This window comes from Thunnus thynnus, chromosome 2 (genome assembly GCF_963924715.1).
Source record: "Thunnus thynnus chromosome 2, fThuThy2.1, whole genome shotgun sequence".
Taxonomy (NCBI): domain Eukaryota; kingdom Metazoa; phylum Chordata; class Actinopteri; order Scombriformes; family Scombridae; genus Thunnus; species Thunnus thynnus.
The window spans coordinates 13,626,638-13,653,535 of NC_089518.1; the positions used below are offsets into that span (position 1 = coordinate 13,626,638).

A 26,898-nucleotide genomic window follows, 5' to 3' on the forward strand; every position below is an offset into this window, starting at 1 on the left:
ATAAGAGCCACGAGTCCAGAGGCCACAGACCAGCTCTTGCAGGCAATCAGCACAGAGACTGTGGGAAATGTCAAGCTTATCAGGTGATCCAGCCAATCACAGAGTACCATGTGATGGATGACTTTGTTGTTCTGATCAACATACGTGCAGATTTATATTTTGATATTTTGATAAATGATAGGTCATTTCAACCACATTATAGATCATCCAGTCCTCTAAGTACTGGACCATGTTAGTGGAGTTTGGGTTCCTGCAGCCACACTTGGACTGAAATGTAACACATCTGGACAATGTCAAAGACGTCCCTAGTTGCACCAGCAACCATAATTATGAAAAAGTCTCCCCAGGAAATTATGTGCAGGGCTGCTGTGATTTTTGTGTTGTTGCGGCTATATTTGAGGAGGGAAAGTTTTTCTTTTTTGTCAAACTCTGGAATGGATGGCTAAGTTTCTTTGTATTGATTATGGAGATGTAATCTCCTCAAAAGCATGCCCAGACAAACAACCCATAAACTGTACCATATGAGTCAGAGGACAATTAATGAACCTTTTGGGATCATATATCTAGGTTTCACCATACCAGACTGTTGTTAGAAATCAGCTTATTGTGTATCTTCTGCCAAATCTGCAGATGAACTCTACAAATCCATGTGCTCCTTGTTCAATACACTTCAGCCTGCTGTTCATGTGATTCATGTGATCAAGCCCTGGCTTGAGAATTCATCAGGCAGCTGTTCATATACACACAAGTGTATTTCTTCGGCCCATATTCAATGATACTATTCTCGGGAACTTTGATTTTACATGAGGATGGAGCAGTATGATCCCAGCAGCACTACTTTCATAAACTACTTGCAGCATTACAACATATGTATACTATACTGTACATGTCACATAAAACTGAGAAACAATTTAAAATAGATATTTTTTAATCTAATTCCCTCTTCTTTGTCATCTCAGAGTGATATGGAGTCCGAGTGTCAGTGTTGAATATTCACCCTACATACAGTGTTTATATTTAGATGAATACAATGAAGTACATTGGGTTAGGGTTAGGGACATTTACTCAAGTACATTTGAGGTACTTGTACTTGAGGAGTTCCATTTCATGCTACTTTATACTTCTACTCCACCATGTTTCAGGATAAAATATTGTAACTTCTACTCCGCTACATTCATATGACAGGTATAGTTCTTACTTCTTTATAGATTACATGTTTATACACAAAATATATAATAAACTTTACAAAAGTTGCATTGTATTACAACTACCCAACAATATACAAAATGTTAAAATTCGCACCACCGACTACAACATTAAAATACTGCTTATACATGAATGTGTTATTAATATAAATCCAATATTTTAATATAATTTATAGTATGACACTCACACAAGGTCATTTTCTACATTAAGAGTACTTTACTTTTAATACTTAATATACATGCTGCTGAAGTAATAAGTGATTTACTTCAGTAATATTTTAAATGCAGAACTTTTACTTGTAATTGAGTATTTGGAATATATTTTTACAGAGTGTTATTGCTACTTTTACTTAAGTAAAGGAAGGGATCAAGGCAAAATGCTAAAAAAAATAGATCTTTAAAAGTTTTCAAATGCTATAATATTAAGATGAGAAAAAAAAACATTTCAGCTTTCAAAATTTCTTTTACATGGTCAAACAAAGACTTTGGGGAACTGGATAAGAGTTACACTTAAAGCTGAATCTTAAATATATCAGGTCATCTTTGATTCATTCATTGTCAGGTATTGAGCGTAAGAGAACGCAGAGACAAGACCCTGCAAGCCCTCTTTCTGTATGAATCAAATCAGATCAATCAGATTCCCCATTGCCAGAGTGCAACAGGAGGGCAGAGCTAAATAGCTGCATTTAGTGTTAATCATTTACACCTTGAACAATGCCGCTCCCACCACATTCATTAAGAGCTGCTCTGCAGCAGCAAACCGCAAAATATCCACAACTGCAGTGACAATACTCCCATTCAGTGTGAATGACCAGGGAACGCAACACCGTGCTGAACGTGTAATTGAACAAGATGGTTACGCTGATGAACTAAGACTCATAGAGGCACGCCGTCCCTCTGTCAGCAGGTGCCCGGCACACACTGGCCCATTCATATGCGCATTCCTGTCTCTCCACTCGCAGCCCAGCAGGTTCCTCCCGGCCACTCAGGACAGGGGCTGACGCACACAAAGGGTCTTCAATCTGCCTCAGACAACAGACAGCATAAAGGCCCGGAAAGCCACAACAGCGTTATGTCAAAGACCGGGCTGGGGGTGGTGAGCAGAGCTTGGGGGGCCCTGTGTGTAGGACTAGGGGCACCGCTGATGGATGGATGAGGGCTGGGCTCAGGCGATGTAGTGGAAGGCCCTGTCTGAGGTTTTTGTGCATGAAAAGAGGATATTTGTACTTGCCCAGTAACAATGGAATGCAAACACGAAGAGCGCGGACAATAAAACACCACCTTGGGGCGATGAAGAAGCTGCTAGGGAAATCATCATGCAAAGCAACTCTGGGGCAGATATTGTTCACTCTGGGCATTGCATGACTCTCTGTTTGTTCTCATGCTGATGTGCGGCTTAGCCTGCTTTCAGTTTGCTTTTGCATAAGGTATTCCTGGCTTTAACAGTGTCCGGCACATTTCCTTACGCTGAAAGGAATGAGGAGTGATCAGAAATGCCCCACCTCATCTTAAAACAGACTGTGTTTAGGCTAAGCTTTTGTTCAACTGACTTTAAATCCTACACAGTCTCGGCTCTATCTCTGACTATGTAAATGACTAATATAAATAGTCTTGTTAGGCAATAACTTCAGTATTACCTAACTGCACTGTGTAATTATTAATTAAAATCATAAACTTTAAGCTCTCATTTTATAGCATTGGATTAACCTCTCAGTTACGTCCTGACAGTAAACTTGCCTGTATGTTTCTTGAGTTACCGTGGCATGTAAACATCACAGATACAGGTTAATGATTAATCAGGGAAGCTTTTTCAAATTATCTCCACATAACACAAGTTCTTCTTTCATTCTCTTTCTTTTGCAAGTGATCTGGTGTAGAAGTATAGACAGTGTGTCTCCTGTGTTGCAATAAAAAACCCAAGAACATCTTTTATTGGTCTGCCGTTACTTTCATTAGTCTGCAATTCATCTGTCTTGTTGTCAGCCAAAATTGTCACAGTTCAAACCGGAGTGGAGGTTTCCAAAATTCCAGATATGTCACTCACCCCCTTTCAACAAAGGAAAATAATAAGTAACCAAAAGAAAAAACAAATATCCATCATCATATGTTATGAATTATGTCAAGGTTTTATGTCCTTTCATTCAGAACTTTTTTTCATTTTTATCTTTAACAGCTTGAACTCAGGAGAATCTCTGTCAGTGACACTGATGGCACAATAAATGTCTGTAAAATTTCAAACTGCTGTTGCATCAAAGATCCTCTCAGCCATGTTTTGATGCTTTGAAATCGTAAGATGTGGCTGACTGCAGCACATGCACATTTAACTCTCACTATTAGTTACCCTAATAAACATGTTTGGTTTTACTCTGGTATGTATGCGGTTGTCAGATTCACACTCCATCTGCTTCGTGAATAACAGCGCTCTCTGAAGTTTGAGGTTAATTTGAGCTCAAAGTACATTTGACAAAAAAGGCAGTTTAGAAATGTTAAAAGCAGAGATTCCAACCAAATTGCATCAATCTTACAATGTAACATAAACATCTTTTGGCATCACAAATTATTACAATTTACAGAAGTAGTTTGATATTTTGGGAAAACAACACTTATTCACTTTCTTGCCAAGAGTTAGATGAGAAGATGGATAACACTTTCATGTCTGTATGCTAAACATGGAGCTAAACCAGCAGCTGGTTAGCTTAGCTTAGCACAGAGACTGGAAACCTGAGGAAACCATTAGCCTGGCTCTGTTGAAAGGTGACAAAATTCACTTACTGACGCCTCTAAAACTCACTAATTAACATTTTATATCTTTTTTTTAAGTTCATGAAAAATTGAAGTGTAAAAACAACAGATTGCTGGTTGTTATGTACCAGACTATTTCATCGCTGCGTGCAGTGACTTCCTGGCAACCTCATGGTGATGAAAAGTCACTGTACCCAGCTGAGAAACAATCCAGTCCCCTGTTTCTATGTCTTTGTGCTAAGCTAAGCTAACCTGAGACATTGTTCATTTAAATAAAAGGTTTATGGTTTGAATCAGTGTGCAGGCATCTTTTCATCTATGCTGTTTTTCAATAGCCTTACACCCACATGTGATGTCCGTATCAGTGCGCTCCTTCTACCCTTCTTCTAGTGTTTGACTATGACAAAGTGAACAGCATTTAATAACAACAACAACAATAATGCATTTAGTTTGTACCAGACTTTTCATTCATAGTGAAACTCAAAGTGCTACAGTATTAATAACACAGAACACACAACATACAGAAAATAGTATTAAGAGTCAAGATGAAAAAAAGTATCTTGTCCTGTCAAGCCCCAAAACTCTACTGTAATGGACCCAAACACAATCTTTGCATTTTGATTCATATATGGGTCAGAATTACATTTTGAAAGCTTTATTTAGACTTTGTACTGTTCTGTGTGATTTCTCCTCAAACTTTCAGTTTAGACTCCAATATTTGACTTTTACAAGGACTGATTAGCAGCACAAAACATTTAATCTAACCTGGAGGAGTCAAAGCCACATGCAAAGTAATATCATGCCGAGGACCTCCTGTGTTTGCTGATAGGAGCTAATATTGAGGCCTGTGTTATTACTCTATGAGATACTATTTGTTGTATTCACCTGTAACTCTGTAATATTGATCTTCAAAATAAATGACATTACATCATTTCGTGGATAACATCATACATGGTTGATGCTGCACACATAACGAAAGGCTCACACATGTTGAAACCCAAATGTGTTTCTTTGTCATCCCATTCTTTTATCTAACTATCAAGCTGGGCTTCATGTGTCTCTGCAGCTTTAGTCATCAATCATTTGTCATATTGTGATATGAAATCAAAGACCATATGAGCTCCTCTGACATTAACTATGTGTTTGATCAGGCAGAACAAACCTATGTTTGTGCTGAGCTGGCAGATACATTTGAAATTCTGATGCTCTTTGAAATGCTGCCAAAGCATATGATCTTTTCGCTGGTACAATAAACCTATTTTATAGTTGCTTTGAGACGGAAGTTGATGAAAGTGCTTACTTTCTAGCATTAAATTAGTATTCATGTTGGTTATCTGAAATCCTGAAAAGAAAACACATTTCCTGTACTCATATTATTACACACACCCTCAGTCAGTGAACATCTGCTTCCATTGATAAACCTTTGTCTTCTCACATCAGCTTGTGCTACGGTGTTATCATAGATTTTTTTTTTTAGGTACAATATACTTTGAATTAGGAAAGTGTAATCCTCAAAGTTTTCACAAAGAGTTTCACTTCTTTGTAAAAATGTTATTGTCCCTTTATGTCTACATGGGACATATCTCAGGTATCCTAAAGTGTTCTTCTGTATAAAAGTGGTGTTCAGTAAAAATTAAGCCTATAGTGTGTCAAAATTAAATTAAATTACGTCATAGGTATCTTGCTGAACATTTAATCAATATTTCTTATGTGCTACCTTGTATGTTATTTCTCATAGTGTTTTGTGGGGATCAGGGTGGAATCTGTAGTGAGTTTATGTAATTTATATCCACTGTGTCATTTGAAATGTAATGCAGCAGTACTATAATTACAGTGCCACCAGTAGTCTGAGTGTTGTTCTCCATTCCCACAATGCAAAGAGCGCGGTGTGCAGGGCTGTTGAAGCTCTGCTGTAGAGGTGCTGTGGATGGCAGGGGGAGCCAGGTTTCTACCAGCCCGAGCAAACCTGCGTCAAGCTGGAAAATAACAGCCTAAATAATGTCGGACTTCCGGAAATGGGGTCTTCAAAATGATAGCCAAACTTTCGTCAAAGAGGAAAAAAGCTGCATTTTTGTGAAGCGAAACAGCAAAGATAACGTTGAAACAGGCGATGCATTAAATATAGAGTGAATTGATTCTGTAAAACTTAAACTTAATGCAATAGTGTCATTAATATTTCCAGATGATTTCCCTCACTCTGACAGATGAGGTTAAGAAACAAAACTGTTTTTTTTTCATTAGATAACTTGAATGGCAACTCAAAATAAAACAACTTTGACAAACATCATATGATTTCCAATGTAAACTCAATGAAAAGTGAGAAGTATGTAAAACAGACAAAACACCGTTATGTGGTAATATTTTGTCTGGAATAAAAAACCAACACTACTGTGTTCTCTCCATTTTGGTTGAATGGTGTGTTTCTATTATAACTAAACAAGAACCATTAATTACAGCATATCCTCAACAAATGCATCATCCACACATTAACACCTCCAAGCCCATGGCACAGGCCACATAAGCGGTCACCTGGGGCAACAAATAAGGGAGTTACCAACAGGTATGCTTGCTTCTATACAGCTTTTGGAAATACACACTCACATGGGTTTTCATCTGGTTTGATGTTCAAAGCCCTACTGGTCGGTCAGCCACCAAACACTCACTGAATGGCACCTCGACCCCCACTTGCCTTTTGTCCGGAGGACAGGGAGGATTTCTCTGGGATGGAGGTATCATTGCCACACTTCATTTCTTGGACTGAAGGAACTATTGTTGCACTTTTTGAGGCTATAATTCTTCCAAATTCCAAATCTTGCCTATGACATCAACATATTTCCTCTTTAATCTTGAAAAATATCTAATATCTAACTCATTTCACCTGTAGAATGTGAACAATTAAGTGCAATAGTATAGGAGATAAAGATGGATCTAATTATCTGAAAAACAGCAGCGACTGTAAATAAATCTTTTTAATGCAGCTCTGCATAAATTATCCAGCTAACCACTGCTTGAGAAGGCAGTTTGTGTCCCTGCAGTGTGCTCGGTGTTTTTCTCTCTGTGTTTTGCTTGTGAATGCCAGGCCGGATGTTGTGTGTGTCACTCTGTCTGTCTTGATCTCGGTCCGGAGGATGATGCGCATTTTCTCAGATTGAAGGGGGGAGGTTTGGAGCAGCCCGGACTCTCGTTGTTTAACAGAGTTATCCGCCAGGAATGGTCAAAATACTTTCTAGGATTCATTGTCGTGCCTCTCCTTTGAGAGAATATAACATCAAACGACACCTTGTTTTCGGATGTTTTGTTAGAGTGAGTTGAACAACTTTAGGACACAGTTTTCGGAGGTGCGAGGACTTGATTTCATCGTGAGCGAAACGATTTGGGATAAAGGGACTAACTTACCAAAAACCACCGCATAGGCTGCACTCAGCGTAGTGTTTGGACCAGTTTGCGTTAGCTAGGTAAGATAAGAGAAGAAAAGGAAATCACAGCACAGCTTTCAATTTAGAAAATTTATCAACTTAACTCTCAACTTAACTTAACGCTCCGTTGATTATTTGGGTTTTTCGGAGTGGGGGGACGCTCAGTCTTTTCTTCTGTCGCACAAGTTTGGCAAAAAATATGCGCCAACTTGTTAGCTAAACGTTGATAGTTTTGGAGCAAGTGAACGTCGATAAAAGGAGCCGCACATTTAAGTCTGGATATACTGTTTTTCGGAAAGTTTTTCTGCCTCCAATCTCGACCAACACTGGCTGTTTCACAGCCCCCCGCCAGTAAGGTGAGTTAGTATTTTATTATTCCTCCAGTCTTTGATTTAGCCTCACTTTACTGTAACATTTATGTTTACGTGTTACCGGTTAGCAAATGTTTCCCGCTGTAAGTTAATTAACTTTAGCTCTTTGATTTCACTGAGTAGCTAACCTTTAGTCCTTAAAAAGGGGCTAATTAAAGATTTGTGGCTCTCAAATTTACTATCAGATATTTTCATTACTGTCAGTCAACCACCTGTTTATTCTTAATATATGTGTTTGAGCTCTGGAAATTAGCTTAATGTTTATTTATATACATACAGTACGTTGAAAGCATAGTAACACCTCAGACTCCTCCATGCTGAGAATAACATGGTAAGTTACAAACATTAAGACACAAGGCCCAACTTCAAATATAGTCCTTCTAAAAATTGCTTTTCTTATTTAAGTCATAGCAGGCACCTTTTAATTGAGTTGGATACTTTACTTGAAAATAGACTACTTAAATTAAGGATAAAAAGCAGAAAGCAGAAATAAAATACAAACCTCAGCAATGCAGTTTGGCTTTTTGGATCTATAGTAACTTACTTATCTGAACTATTATCTTTGCAGACGTGCTTTCAGTTCTGTTTTATCTCTGCAGAAATGTTCCTGGTCTCTATCACCTCATCCATCCTTAGTTTTGTCTAACATTGTCCATCTCTGTCAAAGTCTCAGACAAAACTCTCTTAAACCTTCTCAGTTAAATTCAGCTCACAACATTTCTTTCTTTCAGACAACAGGAGAAATTACTTATTCAGAAATGCAGTGAAGTTCCATCTTTAAACTCTCAGGGGACAGCCATCATTACCAAGTTACATCTGTCATGAAGTCTGGGTCTGGAGGGGCAGCCTGATGTTATGTAAAGCTCTAAATGTTATGGTATAAAGGGAGAGGGAGAAGATGGATGGTTGAGAAAACTGGCATGTCCACAGGGAGTTCACCAGAAGGGAAAAAAATGTTCTCTCCTGAACCTTGTAATGGGAAGTGAGGAATAGTCCTGCCCTTTAATTTACTAGGCTGCTCCCCTGGCACAGAATTGTTGTCACTTGAGCTCTGTGATTGTATTTAATATAGCTAAAACCGTCAAGAGATTTGGTGTGAAATGAAACATTTCCTTGCTGCTTGTGTTTGAGAGTAAATTTTTCTAATAGATAGTATATAGATTGATATTTTAGATATTAAAGATGTTTAGATTTTGATTTGCTTGTGTGTGTTTGTGTGTTTTGGTTTCATTCAGGTACAGTTTATTCTGTGCATATTTTTAAAAAAAATGGCCTGGATTTTGTATCCTGCTTTAACCTCCCTGGGGGAAAACGTAAACACTTGATATGCACTGAGTGTACTAAAAGGCACTTTGGATCTAAGTGTCAACCAAATGGCATCGTGCCTGCCAGCTTAACATTAATTGTCTTTACATTTGAGTGTAATCTCATGACACCTGATCTCCCTCCATGGCACGCCGGTGGCGAGCCACTGATTCAGATTGTGTGGCTGCAAAGAAAAAAAAAACAGAAGTGTCTGTTTTTGTGGAAACAGTAGCCTTAGGGAAATGGTCTGATGCTCTTATGTCCGCTAAACTGCAGCCGTGTGCAGACTGGCCTGTTGCTGGCTGCGAGTGCACAGTTAACTGGGAACGGGCTACAGAATTTGGGAGCGGAGGAATTTTATGCATGGATGGCAGTGAACAGTAATTATGGTGCAGGCCATGTTACGGGTTAGGCCTGTAACCTTTGTCTTTGTATATTGAGAGAAGCTAAATGTGCCTTGCGTGTTCTAAATGGTTTACTTTAACCCCTTTTTATTTGGGAGATTTTCAGTAAAATGTTGTCATCTCTTAAGCGCTTGGAATAACAATTTGGGTTTTCCCAAACGTGAGATTTGTTTGGTGTTGAAATCCCTCTTAAAAACAACTACTTTAGTAATTCAGCAAAACGTCTTAATCTTTTTAACTGCGGGTATTTTTTAGTGCTCTCACAGTCACTGTCTGTTTGCCAAAGATCACTTTTCTTGGGTTTTCTTGTATATTTGAATCTATCTTGGTTTATACGTTTATAAGCAAAATGGTTTAAAAACTGAGCAACAAAACTCTGGCTGTGTTCCCTGCATCATCAACATTTGCTGGTGATGACTTTGTAAATTTGAAAAGAAGGATGTGCATTAAAAAGAAGCAATGTAACACCACATTTATAGACAGGTGTTGGTGTGTCAGTTTCAGCTGAGGGGTTTAGACTTGCTCTGATGTCCTACATAAGTTGGAAGTGAACAAGGAGCATTTTATCCAGCCAGTAGATGCAGCTCAGTGGCCACAGTGCAGGACTGAATGGTTGGACAGATCTGTTGGCTAATATGTCTTCATTGTATTCCCTTTATCTGACATAGCAGTAAAACAGAACGCATCCTAAATCATTCACCTGGCTTAAGAAAATAGGGAAAACTTGGTCTGAACATGTTTAATTTAGAATCATACTGGGTCTTAAAGATTTACTAGTCTTGCTGGAGTTTTAATAAACTGTGTAAGCAGTGCATTGCAAGTTGTCTTGATTTATGAAAAAGACTTGTAAACGCTCTCATTAAGTCCAAGTAATTACTTAAATGCCTAAACAATAAATCAGCTTATTTGTGTATTTTTACAGGACAGTACCTTCACTCATAAAAAAAGAAGAAAAAAACACATTAAACATGAAAAAAACTTTGGCAGACATCCCCTAAATTTGGTTATTGATGAGCTTTGAAGAGAATATATATATATATATATATATATATATATATATATATATATATATTTAAATGTCTAACAACAAACTATAAAAATGACAGTAGGTACAAGGTAATGGTAAACTTAATTATGGAAATTATTATACATAGTAGTTTGAACACATTAAGACCAGATGCAACATTTTTGTGTGTATAATAACACCAATACAATGAAATTAGATTGAACTTGAATTCAGCAAAAATAAATGTGGCCCATATCTGACCTATAATATCAGCCTGTGAAAGTGACCTCAAGATGAGTGTTCCATGTGTGTGGATAGTAAGAAATACTTGTATGTTTAACTCTTACTCTCATGGGAGTTGAAGATGACAAAGCTTTGTGTCATACTCTGAAGAAGCAACTTCCTCTTCTTTCAATTACGGACGCTTGTCGTAGTGACGAGGGCCTAGGGAACGTGGTCGGCTGCTCTCTGCGGTTCCTTCTGTCTGGCAGCAGAAGCTCTTTCTTGGAGCCTTCCCAAAGACTGACTCACTGCTTACAGAGCCGCGATGACCAAGCTTCTTTATCCCCCTCGGACCCCCCTGACCCAGCTCAGCTGCTGGAACACTAGACCATTCTTGGAAAGTGAAATTGAATTGGTTTTGAGGGGAACACAATGACTGTTTCAGTGATGAACACTCACACAAGCGATTACCTCTTAAAGGAAACCACAGCTGCATCTGAACATGACTTTGTGTGAAAGCGTAAACCGACTTGGGGTTTCTTTGACCCAGATGTGGCGCTGCTGTTGTTGTTGCTGTCTTATAGAATGGACTTTAATATTTTGGATCTATTTGCGACATTGATTTTAAGAGTCACCGTTGTGTTCTCAGGCTGGACTTGACTGGAGCACAAGACCCCTAAAAACAAGCATTTGTTTTACACTTATTGACAGCTCATGGGAGCAAATGGTTGCAGGGGTCATTTTAGGCTTGGGACCAAAACCAACTGTTAGGTGATAGATCTGTGAGTGTGGAAGTGATGGCCTGGCGGTCTCTCTGTAAGGGTGTCACATAACAGGCTGTAGTTTTTTTGGGTCTTTAACAAATTCCTCAAGGGGTTATGGGGGTTAGGGGCAAGTGTTAATATCTGTGGCCAGATGCTGCAGAGGTGATGATGCGAGCAGGTGTGCATGTTAGGGCCACTCACTGCACGGTGCCCCGTTTTGGAGGGCACTGTTCATCCTTCAAGTCTTAACAGAGGTCTAGCAGCAAAAAAAGAACACTTGATATTTTCTCTTCGTCATGACAGTCCAGGGTCCGACATAACTCTGGGTTCGACATGAACTTGTCCTTCAGACAAGTAAATTTACCTTTCACTTGTCCAGGTAAAAATGACACAGTACAGACTTCTGTTTCACTGGGACTTAAGTGCTATTGTTCAACATCTGTGATGTGAAAACATTAGATTTCCACACAGTTAGAGAAATAAAAAGTGTGTGTCCTGGTATTAGTTCAGTTATAAAATCTAAGTGCAGCATTTCTCCTGCCCAGCTGCTGACAGCACTGTCAGCCAAAGAGTCAAACACACTGGGCAGAAGAGGGGCTCTGTTTTATTGTTATATTATATTATTGTTAGTCATTTACATTAACATTGATCAAGGTCAAACATGACATAAATATAATGTTATAGTGAGCTTCTGCGTGAGTGAGTTTCTTATGTCCTAGGCCCAAAAAAATGTCAAATGTGCATTTACAGTACTTATTGACTGTCAGGTTTTGAAAGTGAATCTGTCTGGTTGCATGACGGTTCTGTTCCTAGACTTACTCACACTGACAGTGACTAGAGGAATAAATACAGTGTAGAGGTGCTGAGCAAAACTCAGGGGAAACTAGGCAGACACACATTTCTCCGTGTTCTTGTTTAGGAGCAACTGAGATTGTGACTAAAATGAGAATAGCTGGTTCACCTGAAGTGAGCCTAGTCAGGTTAGACTAACCCATTGTCACTAACTGCCTTCATTTTAATCAGCAGGTAGCAAGCAAGAGTTGTAGCATTTATTCACTGACAAAAAGCCTAAACTGTACACACACTGCACTGCTATATTCACAGCTACACTTCAAACTTCATACTCTGCCTCACTGTCACACACACACTCTGTTTCTGTCTCTCTCAACCACACGCTTATTACACACACAACCTACACACTGAGCTGTGAGTTGAACATATTGTGGGTAAAAATGCATTTGTTTCAAATCAATATTCTGAATGTGGTCATTTAACTAAATATCTGAGTAATGAGTGGTACATAACGTGAAGACACACTGGATTTTTTTGTTATTTTTTTATTTTATGACTTAACTTGTCCGGTAGGGCAAGTCAATTTCTCTTCCATTTGTCCTACAAACCTTAATGTTGAGCCCTGTAACTGATGGCCAGGGGCCAGTTAAAGTTTATGCAGGGCAAAATGATTGGCCAGTCAGAGTCATGGGTAAACCTTTAAACTGGTTCTTTCCTGCCCTAGTGTCATTCATCCATCATACTCATTGTTCATACTTAACGCTACTTGAAAAAAATGTCTGAGAAAAAAACATTTGAGACTATGAAAATAAAGAGGAAGCAACAATACTCCTGGGTGGAAAACAGCAACTGGAGCATGTTTTGTACAGTTTTCTGGTGATTCCCCGCAAAGGCCGATGGAGGGGGTTTGTTTTTTAAAGGGACTGACAAATTATCCAAAACATGCTCTCAACTCACTGAAATGTTATTATCATAAATTCTCTTCTCTTCTCCCTATGCATACCATACTCTCTGGCTCTACACAAAATATGGAGAAACCTACATTTATACACCATTAATTTACTGATCCAATATGTGACTAACTTTATATTTGTGTTATATATCGTTACATATCTATAACTGAAGGAAAACAACCAAATCTAAAGGGAACTTCTCTGTTGTACATATTATGTATATAATAAATAAATTATGGAAAAAAGAGTTATTTTCATGAGGAAATAAACAAGGGACCAGTAAAACTCTGATCTACTGGCCAAGTGGGCCAGTGGGGAAAAACTGCAGTCTTCATGAGATCAAACCTCAGCGGTTACTCTAAAGCTTTGAAAACAAAACATTTTATTCCTTCAAACTGTGCAAGATGTATCCACTGTTTGTTTGCTTGAGCAGAGGAAGTCTGGTATTTGTTATCAGTGTTTTTGTACAAGATGGCCTAAATGCTGAAGTATCTACCTTGAACCTCGTTGACTAACCCTTTTTTTTTTGGTTTGTTTTTTGATTTGTCAACAAAATTATAGATTGCCAAGTGTAGCCTTCATTCTACTGGTTTGTTTTAGTTTGGAGGAGCCACAGAGCAGCCATTTCAACATTGTTCTTGGTCTTGTGTAATTCTTGCATATAAAATTGCAGGATTTATTTCTGGCATAGTCCAAACAAACATTTCTTTTTCTTTTACAAACTTGTACCCTGAATTGACTTTGACGTAATGATTTTTTTTTTCCTCCTGATAAAATAGTTCATGAGTCTTGCTCACGTGGTTATACATTTATTTTCTTTTGTTTTTCACAGTTTAGCACTGTGAATGACCCGCCGCTGATGCCCCAAAGGTCTGAATGGAGTTCCAGTCGCAGAAAAGCCAACAGTTGTAGCTCCCTCAGCAGGATGCTGATGAGGCCAAGTATACTTCTGTTTCTGGCTTTATTCGCCCAAGTTTTAAGGACCCAGTGCCGGCCTGCCAACACTGATGAAGGTAAGACGCTTTGATTACTTAAAGCTCATCAGACTTCATTTATACACTTCTTTTTCCTTGCTCTGGTTGCTGTATTATTAAGTAACATGCAACTTATTGAACTTATAAACTTATTAAGTTTGACTTATCTTGACTCCTGCCTTGAGAAGCAGCCCACTGATAATCAAAGCTTTGTTCTTTGTACAGGAATGTAATCCTAACACACTCCAGGCTCGGTGAAGTCTGTCCTTTGTAGCGTCAGTCTTTCCCCCACCACCCCCATTTGCCCGAGTCTGATGTTGTTTGAGTGTACTTCACTGTGTCAGATGTAGCTGAACTCTGTTTCTGACTATTAGTAACATATTTTCTGTCTTTCCTTGCCAGCCAGTTCAATGTATATGTATGAGCTTATCAGAAATGGGTTCCCAACAAATCTAACAGACAAAACTTTTGGTTTAATGAGTTTATTTAGTTCTTAAACCGGACTGTACAACTTTAGGACTTTCTATAAAGAATTCGGCCTGATCTGGCTGTTACACAAGTTCAGTTCTGGAAAGGGGAAAGAAGCACTGAAACTGAATCCTTAAAAATGTGTCTCTTGGATACAGTCCAACAGTGTAATAGCTGCCTGGACTTGTGGGTAGATGGGTTTGGATGTTTACACTCCGCAGTCGGAAGTGGAGAGCAGCAAAAGAATATGATAAAGCTCAGCATTATAATTAGAGTAATTAAGCAAGAGGGTCTCTCTTGGGCAGTAAGCCCTAAAATAAACTTGGTGCGGCTGTGTTTAAGCCAGCAGTGGGACAGGGAGGAGTAAATGACTCCCATGTGTAGCCCAGGGGCAGCCCCACTACCTAGAAGTCCCTGCTTCTCTCCTCCTTTGTAATGAAAAGGTATTTGTTGTCACTGAGAGAGGAGTTAACTGCCAGGGAAACTATAAACTAGCCAGTTTCTTGAAAAAAAAGGGAAAGAAGATGCTGCTTTGAGCCCTCCCTTATCCTCAAGGATAGGGTTTCTGAGGAGAATGTTTGTCTTCTAAGGTGAGCCATAAATTTCCTCAGGGGTGGGGGAGTCTGATGCATTTACACCCCACCCAGTTCTTAATCACCAAATGGCCAGGTACTATCTATGCGCCTCTGTGCTTTTCCTCCTGCTCCCCCCACCAACTTTTGCTTGGGAATGCTTCACTTTCCCCCCGCTTCCCTGCTGGGTGACGGATGGCTTCAGCTGTCGACAAACAATCACAGCAGAAGCATTTGGTTGCATTCCTTTTGTCTTGGGTGGGGAAACAAAATAGTTATATGGAAGTGGTCATGTTTTATGCGTGCTTCTTTGTTTGTCTTGGGGCTTTTTGTTGTGTGTTGTTCACATACGAAAAGAATATTCCCCAAACAAATTCACTTCATTGAATTTCTTCAGCGGCCACGTGAACAAGCATTCGAATGACTGTAGCCCCTTTAGAAATGTCCTCGGTGTGAACGTTCAGACGCTGTGATTTTATCTTGAAAATGATTTCAAAGTTGGGTTTTATTCCCCCCTTGTGACAGTGAAATGTCAGAAGTTATTTATATGGTGTTCCCTGTGGATTTCTGTGACTTGACTCTCTACTGTCAGTCACAGTAGAAGAACCTCTGACCCTCTGGTGGAGGGCTCCTCAGATCTGGAGCTGCCACAGTCATGAGAAAGACTCTTTTAAGACAGTGATGGGGGCCCAGAGAAACACAGCTCAAAACAAGACATAGGGATACTATGGATAATAATTTTACTTGTGTGTCAGAAAATATCCGTGCTCAAGGATAAACAACCGGGTTCTGTTATGTGTCAGTGGAATTATATTGTGATGGAGATAATTAATATAGTAAATCAACATTGTTATGCTGCACAGCACCACAGGGTTCATCTTTTAATATAAACCCTGTGTTGGTGGTGGGCAGCATTAAAATTTGGGGTTGGAAAAATACTTCTTGCATGCATTATGTTTCTCTCTTGAAATGTTCAACATTGATGCACAAATCTCCTTCATTAAAATTTAAAAACGTCACTTTATGAATGAAACCTTTTACACCGTTTGAAAAAGAAGCTGTAATTTTAAAGAGGATAATGAGAAAAAAGCATTAGACAAATAGTTACATTCATATAGTAGGCCAGCTATGTATTTTGGCAGTATAACATTACATATTTCCACTTGAAGATAGAAGAACAATAAAGGAAAGTGGTTTAGACTTTCTGGAAGATGCAGTCCACCACAATGTGACTCTTGAAATTAAACTTTCTATTGCAATCTAAAGACTGCTGTCCCTGAAACGTTTAGGAATATTTCCTGCATGGGGTCATGTGGGGATGGGAGCAAGGATCGATATTCAGTTGAATCTGTACTGCCAATTTCCCATCTCAAGAACTAGTAACATTTCTGGGAAAATGCCAGTACAGCTGTGTTGTGAATGAAAGCAGTAACATCGCAGGGACGATTGTGTAGAGGGTTCCATCCGTCTGACGAAAGACACTTTCACACGAAGCAAGCAAATCAATCACAAGACTCTGCTTGATAGAGGAGACATTTCTATTTTTTTTGGAATGTTTAAATATTTTAAATAAAATGTTCACACTCTTTTTGTAAATGTTTATTCATGTAACTTTAACGGTATTGCTTTCATAAAGCCATATCGATTATTCAAAGCTCCGTCAGACGCTGAGCCACGCTCAAGCTGATTATTCACAATCTCCAACCTGACGGAGCTTTGAATAATGGATATGGCTTTATGAAAGCATTACAGTTAGTTACGTGAATAAACATTCACAAAAGAGTGTGAACATTACAGTTAAAATACTGAAGCACAATGCAAAAAAAATAATAATGTCTCCTCTATTCAAGCAACGGCTCCCTTTTTAAAAGTCTGTGTTTGCTTGGTGCAACAATATCACAGCATCATGTTACATTTAATATTCTTATCTTTAATATCACAATCGAAATCATATCCATAACGTTTACTACTCTTATGGAGGGCAGAGCAGAGTTTGGGTGAGCAGGCATATGAAGAATTGAGACGTGGGGTGTCAGATCCGTGGAAAAGAGACGGCAAACTGGTTTGTAATTAAGGATTTAAAATTCACTTGTCACTCCTGCCGATAAATGGGGCTCAGCGGGTGGACATGCCGCTCTACCAGAAACATCTTTAAAAGTAGCTGCAGTTGGAGCATTTATTCACTGACAAATAGCCTAAACTGTACACACACTGTACTGACATTCACAGCTAACATTACACTGTTAACTTCATACTCTCTTCTCCAGTCTGGCAGCCACCGTCACACACACATGCTCTCTCTCTCTCTCTCTCTCTCTCGACCACACTCGCTACGCACACAACCTAACCTAACCCCCTACCCCCACCCCTCCCTTAGTGGTGCCTGAAAGGTTATCCCAGTAATTTACTGGGAACTATGTGTGAAAGAGGCTTAAGTGGCACAAAGTTTACAGTACAAAGCATCTTTAACCAGCAATGGAAACAGTAAAAATAGTCCACTTTACTGTAACCTGGTAATTAGTTTGACAGAATTAGCTTAAAAAAACCAGCAATTGTGTTTGAGTGTATTTTTAAAGTGTAGGAGACTGTGACTTCCTGGTTGAGAAGACAAACCAGATAGTAGTAATTACATGAATAATAGAACAAGAATTGCATGGATTTTCACCTTTTAACAGATCCTGGTCTCCCTGTGTTTGGCCATTAAAGCTGTAATGTAAGACTAAATGTAGCTGAACTCATTTGAATAACACTGGAGAAACTGGGATGGTTAACTATCCACTGCACAGTAATCCTTGTAGCTCCCAAGTGTTAATCCATGCTGATTGTCAGCAGCTCATTTAGGAGTGAAAAGGTCCTCCACTGGAGTGCTTTCAGGAAGGACACTCACTCAGTGAATTTTTCGGGGCTTGCTTATAGGCATTGTCCTATTCGTTTGCTTCCTGCCAGTCCTGCCTTTTGTCTCTTGTCAATCCCCTCTGCACGTCACCCACCCCTTCACTCTGTAGTGGTCACATCAGCAGAGGAGACTTGCCATGGCAGTTTTCTGTGTGTGCCACCGCAGAGCCTCAACCAGCCTGACTTTACTGCATTCAGCCATCACTCCAGAGAGAGCAGGAAATCCCAGAAGTCATTCACGCGGCATATTGCTTCCTATCTTGTAGCCAGAGAAGGTTCCATAGACTGGCGCCAACTCTTCCTTTTAGTTGGTCTTGAATTTACAGACTAGTGAGCTTTTTTCCCCCCCTCGTTCAAAACCTCTCGGTGCTTTCTTCTTCACCAAAATTCCTTTCATGATTTATGTAATTAGGCTGATTTTAAATCATGTCAATCAATGTTTCCAAATAGTTGGAGGAACACATGAGAGACCATTCCAGATGGGTTGCTTTCTGAAAATATGGTCCTTAATCCGCTTTAATCCAATCATAGCATCAGGAGGATTAACTGAGATGAAACATCCTCAAATTCAAAGGAAATGCTGGAAAGCTGGTACTTACCTCAGCGTAGAGAAAAAATAATAAATAAGATAAATACGAGCGATACAAGTGTGTAACTGTTTTTCATCATGATGTTTCTACACGGAAGTAGTCAGAAAAATGTTATCTCTGTCTGTAGATGGCGGTTGGGTTGCTTTGACTACATTGTGTTATGTCTTACTCTAATTTTAAGTAGGTTGTCACAGAAGCACAAATGGTCCTGACTGTGGCCTACAATAAAGCAACAAGTAAATTTTACAGCTTTTACGGGCGTTTTATGATGTCTGCAGCCAGATTAACAGCTGGGATGTTGACACAGCTTTATCAGTGGCATCTCCATTTAGAGGGCAAGGACAGAAACATAGTGGAAGGCCCCCACACACAGCGCAGAGACCTTGTGTTTAAGGCTGCGTACAGGTTGGATAGTTGTAGCCCATCACTGTGCCTCTTCTGCTTCCCCCCTTTGGTTTTGTTTTTGAGGAGAAAGTTGATCCTACCCCCTGGCCCCTTTTCCTGCTGGGATTAAGGGCCTGTCAGACATATGTGATCCAGGAAATACCTTTACTAGGCCCAAGTGGGGTCACCATAGCAACTGGCACTAGAACCTGCCGCTGCAGGCCCTCTCTCACTCGCTCCTGTGCACATGCTCACTGGCTCGCTCTCCCTCGCTCCCTCTTCCCCTTTATTGTTCGGAGGCCTTTGTTGTGATGGTAGGAGGGATTAGTCAGGTTTGCTGATGTTGTCCTGAGGTTATGCCATATAGATGTACGTCCTGTTGGGAGGAAATGCGTTTGCAAACACACTGGGTGCTTTGAAAAAAAGTTCAGAATATTCTCATGTTGAGGGATTGCTCACCAGCCACTATGGCATTTGATTATCTAGTCCATTTTGTCTTGTTACAGTACAGAAGAGACTATGAAGAAAATGGGAAAGCGGGATGAGTAAAATGACTGATTTCACATTATTGTGCTGCCAGAGGGGATTACTTTGGTGACGCTACTTGGCTAAAACATCATGCATGTCAGCTAACGTGTGTATATAGTTGTTTAGTCGATCGACAGGAAGTTAATCAGCAACTAAAATTAGTCATAAATACATTTTCAAGTAAAAACTCAAAACACTCTGCTTCCAGTTTCTCAAATGGGAGGATTGCCTTTGTTTTATATCATTGCAAAGTGAGTTTCTTTGGGTTTTGGACTGTTGGTCGGGCAAAACAAAACATCTGAAGACGTCATCTTGGGCTCTGGGAAATTGTGATTGTTATTATTCATTATTTTCTGACATTTTATAGTCTAAACATACTGAGAATTATCATTAGTGGCAGACCCAATGTCCACAAAATCTGGATGCTATTTCGGTTAATTAGAACAGCGTACCTCGTGGGCCTTTTTGGCATGGAAGTGTGATCCAAGAGCAAGAATGTCAAGCAAGTTGGCCAGTGACGATCTTTACCTTTGTAACTAGACAAACAACACCATTGTGATGGACAACGTGTCAGCATAATTAGGTTACCCCCTCCCCCTTGTTGACTATGTAGTCATTTAGAACAGGGGGGCTCAGGTGTCTCGCTCCGTGACGCCTCCCCTCTCTTCATTCCTCTAATTGAATTTCACCTTCCTCTCCCAAGTAGCTCCTTGCCTGCCTGACGATAGGGCCTTGACTCATTTGGGATGCGATTTAATTTGAGGGAGAGGTTAGGCAGGCGGTGTGCCAGGAAGAAATCAAGGAGGGACTTTTTTACTGTCTCTTGGACCCTTTTTTAAGATTGAAGTACTTTTTGATGTGTTTACACTACAGATACAGCCCCGTTTTGTGTGAGCTCTCTAAACATTTTAAACACTCTGTAACCTGTCAGTTACTATTTATTCAGTCCAAGATATTGTGCAGTTTATTTGAGTAGGACTAATCCTGCTAGTTATCCTGTTATGAATGACTTATGTATGACACGGTTAGTTTGGGCCAATTATATTGACTTTCTTATGTGTTCATGAAGCCATATGATTGTGTTTGTAATTGTATTCTAGTTACTCAGTGTCATATAACCCAGCTGTTAAAGATAAAACTATGTCCTATGTTTCCTTTGTAGTCTCCGAGGAAAGGCAAGCAGAGCTGTTCACCCTCTATCTCGGGGATCGTCTGGATCTGAGTTGCTCTGCCAAGGACTCCCTCCATGCTGTCAACTGGACCAAAGACCATGTGGCCGTAGTGGATGGAGAACACACACGCATCCGCAACGGACAGCTGGAGATTGAGACTGTGGAGCTGGCAGACTCTGGCCTGTACGCATGCACCACCTTTGGCAACCATAGCGTCTACTTCAACGTCACAGGTAAAGTCATAAATAGATCAGAGCACACCTTTAGTTTTTATTTACTTTTTCGTCACCGAATAGTTACATCCTTTAACTGAGCAGTTAAGAGCCATTAAGTACCTTAATGTAACATACTATACCTGTCTTCAGTAAGTACATTTCTTTAAGATTGTGGCCTTACATGGAGAAATAAACCTACATGATACAAAAATTCAAATGCATCTGTTTTTTTTTCACATCTGTTAAAATTGTTGTATCACTAACAAAATACTTTGTTGATCAGTGTACCAATTGTTTGGCATACCTGACAAATGAGTCTCTGTTTCACCAGTCGATACCCTGGCCTCGTCTGAGGATGACGATGACGATGAAAAGTCTTCATCTGAGGAAGCCAAACTGTTAGGCAGTCAAAAGCTGCTGCGTAAGTGTGCCGATCCCTTCACGTTACTAATGCTGCTGCAACAAATGGTTATTACTCATTCGCCTCGAGTGCGGGGGTTTTTAGTAACTGTCATGAATGGTCAGTGATTTGAGAGCTTTATGATTCAGTTATGAGTCGACCATGTGTGTGGGTCACATTTGGGTGAATGATTTCACTCTGAATCAGAGGGTTTTTACTCCCTCAATGACCGCTTTTACATGCGGTGACTAACATTGGTTAACCTTAGATGTCACATAATTTGTCTGTGGCACAATTAAGTCACTCAGACTTCATCATCGGGCTAATACTGGCCGCTCTGCCCACAAAGAATCCAGGAGCTGACAAGTGCAGCAGGCATGCTGACCTTGATTTGAGTTGTGACTCTCAGAGCTTTAGCTACCCCTGAAATTTACACAACATGACTTTACTTAACTGAACCGATTTTGAAGACACCGCATCTAAAAAGTGACTTTTCTATTTGGAGAAACTTGAACCTTTCCAGTCACAGACTGCCAAGCCCTATGACTATAATTTAGCAATCTTTTTTTGGGTGAGCATGTATTACGTAATGTCTCTTATACAGTAAAAGACACACAAGGTTTAGGGTGCATAAAATGAGTTTTGAGCTTTAGTTTGATATATTTTGTTTTAGAAAATACACTTGACCTAATTAGCTAATTATTTCTCTTTCTTATTCTTCTATAGCAATGCCCCCACAATGGGCTCATCCAGAGAAAATGGAGAAAAAGCTTCATGCCGTCCCAGCCAGTAAGACTGTCAAGTTCCGCTGCCAGGCCAGTGGCAACCCAACGCCCACACTGAAATGGTACAAGAATGGCAAGGAGTTCAAGAGAGACCATCGCATTGGAGGCTTCAAGGTTAGTAACAAATATTTTTGGAAATTTGTTTCTTCATAGTGACCCTACGCCCTCCTTAGCATTTCTTATTGAATTACACCAAACTCTTTCACATTGAGTGGAGATGTGTCAGTGATCTCATCTCCACATTAGATCACCGCCCCCTTCCCTGGAGTAAGGAACACTTTCTGCAAGTGAAAGGCAGAGACAAAACAATGCAAGATGAAATCCTATGCCATAAAAAGGAACGTTGTGCCATAGTAATAATACCTCCAGGTGGGCAATCCTAGCCATCCGTTTAGATGAAGGATACCATTGGCTGTCCTCATTTTCGTCTCAGCGCATCGTCTTCTCTGTAATTACATCCACGCTGCAGTAAATTTACCATGATACGTACTGTTTGTGACTGTGATATATGATGTGTGCTGTGATCACTCCTTTTGCAAATGTCTTCCCGTTTCCAGGTAGGCTGTATTCAAATGTGACACTAACTGCTGATAAACTGCGAGTTTATAGCATTGATAAGACATTATATTCCAGTCTCTGAGTTGTAGGCAGGTTTACTTAGCAGAGGTGTGGCACGGGAATGATATTGACCGGATTTGTCATTTGCCAGCTTCCCTTCACCATATGAAAAGTGTTTATGACTGCCAGAGATTCATTAACGTTCTGTTTTTAAGATTTGGTCTAAGCATTAATGTCATCTGTTATTTCCTATTGAGCACAAGGGGATTATAAAACCCAGTTATTGTAATATTCCACAACCTTATCAGCCAACACATGATACATTCATTTTGTAATAGGAGGCTGCTAATATGGTGCTTTTTGTACCTTTTACATTGACTTCCCATTGCTGTATTCAGTAGCAGTTGCCTCACAGGTGTGGGATGCATGTGCATGTTCACAGAGACCAAGAAACAACCCTCCTCCTCCTCCTCCTCCTCTGCATCTGCTCTTCCCATCAAGGTGTAGGCTAGTCCAGCTTTGTCTCGTGCTTCCCCAGCCTTTCTCCCTCCCCAGCTGGGAAACATTTAGGAGTTTCCTCTCAGCTGCCTGCTCCCCTCTCACCCCCCACCCGGCCCAGCCAGGCAGCACACTTAACCATCTGGCTGCTGTTTTTTCAGTCAAGGTGCAAAGGTCTGAAGCAGCGGCCGGGGACGTCTCTCATCCCTCCCACACTCTTGCTTTTATGGCCAGGCTTCTATTGTTCATATATATCGTCTGCACGTAGACATGTGCAGGAGGGAGGGAATAATGTAGACCACATGTATGAAGCCAAGCACAACACATCTGGCAGCAGGCAGCTGGACTCCCTCATCACGTTTTAGCTAAATGAGGGAAACCGTATGGCTCCGTCTCTGTATATTCATGTTTGATGTTGCCATTGCCTTAGAGGTTTGTTGGTTAATCACACACTGCCGGTCTTGGCAGATTTATGGAAGAAAAATTATAACATGTCTTGGAAAAAAAAGAGCCAGACATCAGTCGGTGCTAATAAGACAGGTCGGGGCAGATGTATATAAAACATGTACCCAATTTTCCAGTGGTCTTTGTTAGTAGGACAAAGATCCAGTGCTTAAAACATTGGACCTGTATCCTGTTATCATCACATCACACATCATTGAGCTTGTTAGCTGTTTCTTTAAAATGAACAAAATTTGATCTATGGGCATTCATATTGGGAGAAAGCAGACGGAGAAGAATTCACATGGGTTCTTTCATTTGCTGTTGAATGATCAAATGCAGAACTGCAGTCTAGCTCCGTCTCTGTTGCCATGATTGTCTCACTACTGGCTTTATTTTAGCTAATTAAATTTAGTGGAAACATTTTTTAAGTTTTGAAATCAAGAACTTAAAGTACAATTCTTATAGCTATATTTTTGTTATGTTCCTTATTTTAACCATTTCTACAGTGGACGGGAATTAAATTGACTCGCAGTGGGAGTTGATTTTTTATTTTATTTTATTTGTCACAAACACATTAAAGAATCTGTGTGCATGCTACCTGCTCTGTCACATAATTAATGTATGCTGAGTGAATATTTCACTATGAACAGATGTTCTATCTGGACTTGATGATAAATATTTATGTTTTTGGCTATCAAACCCATGTTGTATACCAGCCAATGTTCCCTTTTTTCCCCCCAATGTTTAGGTCCGTGATAATGTGTGGACCATCATCATGGAATCTGTAGTGCCCTCTGACAAGGGAAACTACACCTGTGTGGTGGAAAACCAGTATGGCAGCATCAATCACACCTACCAGCTAGACGTTGTCGGTAAGTGTTGTCTTGTTTCCAAGTGTTTCATGTTGCTGGTATGAACCTTTCCAAGCAATCTTGATCATGGTTTAATTACCTCGTGGAGGCTCTTGCGTCATGTTGGATCACTTTCACTGTAATGTTTATGCATCAACAGATCAAATGTGATCATTGACCAAAAAGTACATGTATTATATACATTGTATTGTTCATGAAGGATTAGCTGGGTTTTCTCTCCCGTCAACCATTTGATAAATTAAGCCTGTTTACTCGCGGCATGAGTAATGGATCCATCAGTCAAGCCTGGACCTGCCCTGTGACTCGCTCTCACACCATTGGTCCTATAAATCACAGTTCCACTTCCTCAATCACTGTTGTCCCCTGGGCTTGGCCCGACCTCAGTAGAGGCTGAAACCCTGATGAGCAGTGATACTGCTGCAGTGACGGGAGAGTTTTGTCACAAGTGCTTACTTAGTCCCTCTGGATGTCTTGTTCAGAAAAGCCCAGACATGCCGCCAGATTCTTGGCTCGTAAGTTTACTTTGGAGAGTTATCAGTCATCAAAATGGAGCTGCAAGAACATTTTATTTCACAGTAACAGCTCAAGATGAGACATTTTACTTGCTTGATATTATCTATTGTGGCCAACTCTTCATCATTACATGAGTAGCATGTAGTTGGGAAATAGCTGCTTTAATTCTCCATATGAAAAATTCTAGTTTGTGACCTGTGAAACTTCACAGTATCAGATCAAATGAAGCTGGTGACCTTGTCTGCAATCAACCCCTTCCAGTAACAGAGCTGTGACATGGCGGAGCTTTTATTAGGCTTGTGTTTGAAAATAACTCAGGCATGTGTACTTTTTTTAGTTACTGCAGATGTTTGTCTTAAATGTTGCGTGTTTGCTTCACTGCCCACCAAACATCTAAACCAACATTCATGTGTGTTTTTGGTTGTGTGTTGCAGAGCGCTCTCCCCATAGGCCAATTCTTCAGGCTGGCCTGCCAGCTAATCGCACCGCCGTGGTGGGCAGCGATGTGGAGTTTGAGTGCAAAGTGTTCAGCGACCCTCAGCCTCATATCCAGTGGCTGAAACACATCGAGGTTAATGGGAGCCGTGTCGGCCCTGATGGCTTACCGTACGTCCGTGTCCTCAAGGTAAGAGCTTAATCTGATCAATCGAGTCGCAACAAGCCAGGCAGTTGAAATGTTTTCTGTACTGCTAAATGAGGAGTATTTTGATATTGATATTTTCCTGTACTGCTATTACTGCTCTTTTCTTATATACTCAGTACTGTTTGTATAATGGATCCTTTCATAAATTTGAACTTCATTTGCTAGTGTAATTGAAGTGAAAAGTGCTTTTGCTGAATTCTTTACTCAAGTTTGATCCTGTGTCTGCTACTTTTTTTGTCTGTGCTCCACCTGACATTTCTTTATTTCCAGCATTCTGGGGTCAATAGCTCGGACGCTCAGGTGCTGACCCTCTACAATGTGACTGAGGAGGAGAGCGGAGAGTATATATGTAAAGTGTCCAATTATATAGGAGATGCCAATCAGTCGGCCTGGCTGACTGTCACCACATATGAGCCCACAGGTAACCACTACACAGCAGAGCGGGACATCACGGTGGAGGCGCTTCTCTAAGACCACCTGGAAAAACTAGGGCCGTATAACTCGAGACAACCTCAGCTGTTTCTCTCCTCCCTCCCTCCGTTTCTCCCTCCCTCTCTCCTGCCTCAGTGCTCCTGACTGTAAATGACGCTATGGAAAATTCCCAGCAGAACAGTTGAAAGTGTTTAGTCTCAGGTTTATGTTGGACCCTTTCTCATTCCTGCCCCCATGCCTGTGCTGTGCCCTCCTAATAAGGGCCTCTCTGCCATCTTCTTCTATTACTCTCGCTCCCTTGCCCTTCAAAGTCCTCCGTGCACAGCTCACAGACTCTCCCTCTCAGTCTGGACTGCCTCTGTTTTTTCCAGCTGTCTTCCTCTGCTTACCTATCTTTCACAGACCTCCTGTTGGTTGTCTAATCTCACATGATCTACAGAAGTGAGAGTGTAAGATGTGTTGAGGTGCGAGTGTGCCCTGTTCTGCTTTGGAGTTTTCCATGTTGCCCATCTCTTGCATGTAGAGATGAGACTGAGGTATTTGATGTGGTGATGGGATGGCCCAATGTTGGGTTCAGCAGTGCAGATTCAACCTAACCAGCTCCTCCACTAACAGAGACTGGAGGGCTCTTCCTGACAGGGGTGCTCTCAGTGGTACATTTTGGGCAGATGGTGTTGGATCGAGGAGGAGAATGCTCCTCCATCCCTTTTCTCTTTCACAATCCTTTACTCATGGTCCTCTTTCCCTCTTGGGCCTCTTGTTGGGTCTGCTTCCT

At 40.4% G+C, this 26,898-nt stretch overlaps 1 protein-coding gene across 3 annotated transcripts in view; it reads left to right on the forward strand.

The window, feature by feature from the left end:
• Nucleotides 1-7,075: 7,075 nt before the first annotated feature.
• fgfr1a (fibroblast growth factor receptor 1a) overlaps nucleotides 7,076-26,898 on the forward strand; it is a 28,823-nt gene continuing 9,000 nt past the window's right edge. For 2 of the 3 annotated variants that reach the window (XM_067604405.1, XM_067604416.1), the window contains exons 1-7: nucleotides 7,076-7,719; nucleotides 14,013-14,193; nucleotides 20,754-20,996; nucleotides 21,310-21,399; nucleotides 22,105-22,277; nucleotides 24,412-24,535; nucleotides 25,483-25,673. In XM_067604405.1, coding sequence (XP_067460506.1) covers nucleotides 14,040-14,193; nucleotides 20,754-20,996; nucleotides 21,310-21,399; nucleotides 22,105-22,277; nucleotides 24,412-24,535; nucleotides 25,483-25,673 — 975 coding nt within the window. In that variant the 5' untranslated portion in view covers nucleotides 7,076-7,719; nucleotides 14,013-14,039. Of the gene's footprint in view, nucleotides 7,720-14,012; nucleotides 14,194-20,753; nucleotides 20,997-21,309; nucleotides 21,400-22,104; nucleotides 22,278-24,411; nucleotides 24,536-25,482; nucleotides 25,674-25,961; nucleotides 26,145-26,898 lie in introns of all 3 variants that reach the window. The other variant, XM_067604425.1, reaches the window with a different exon arrangement.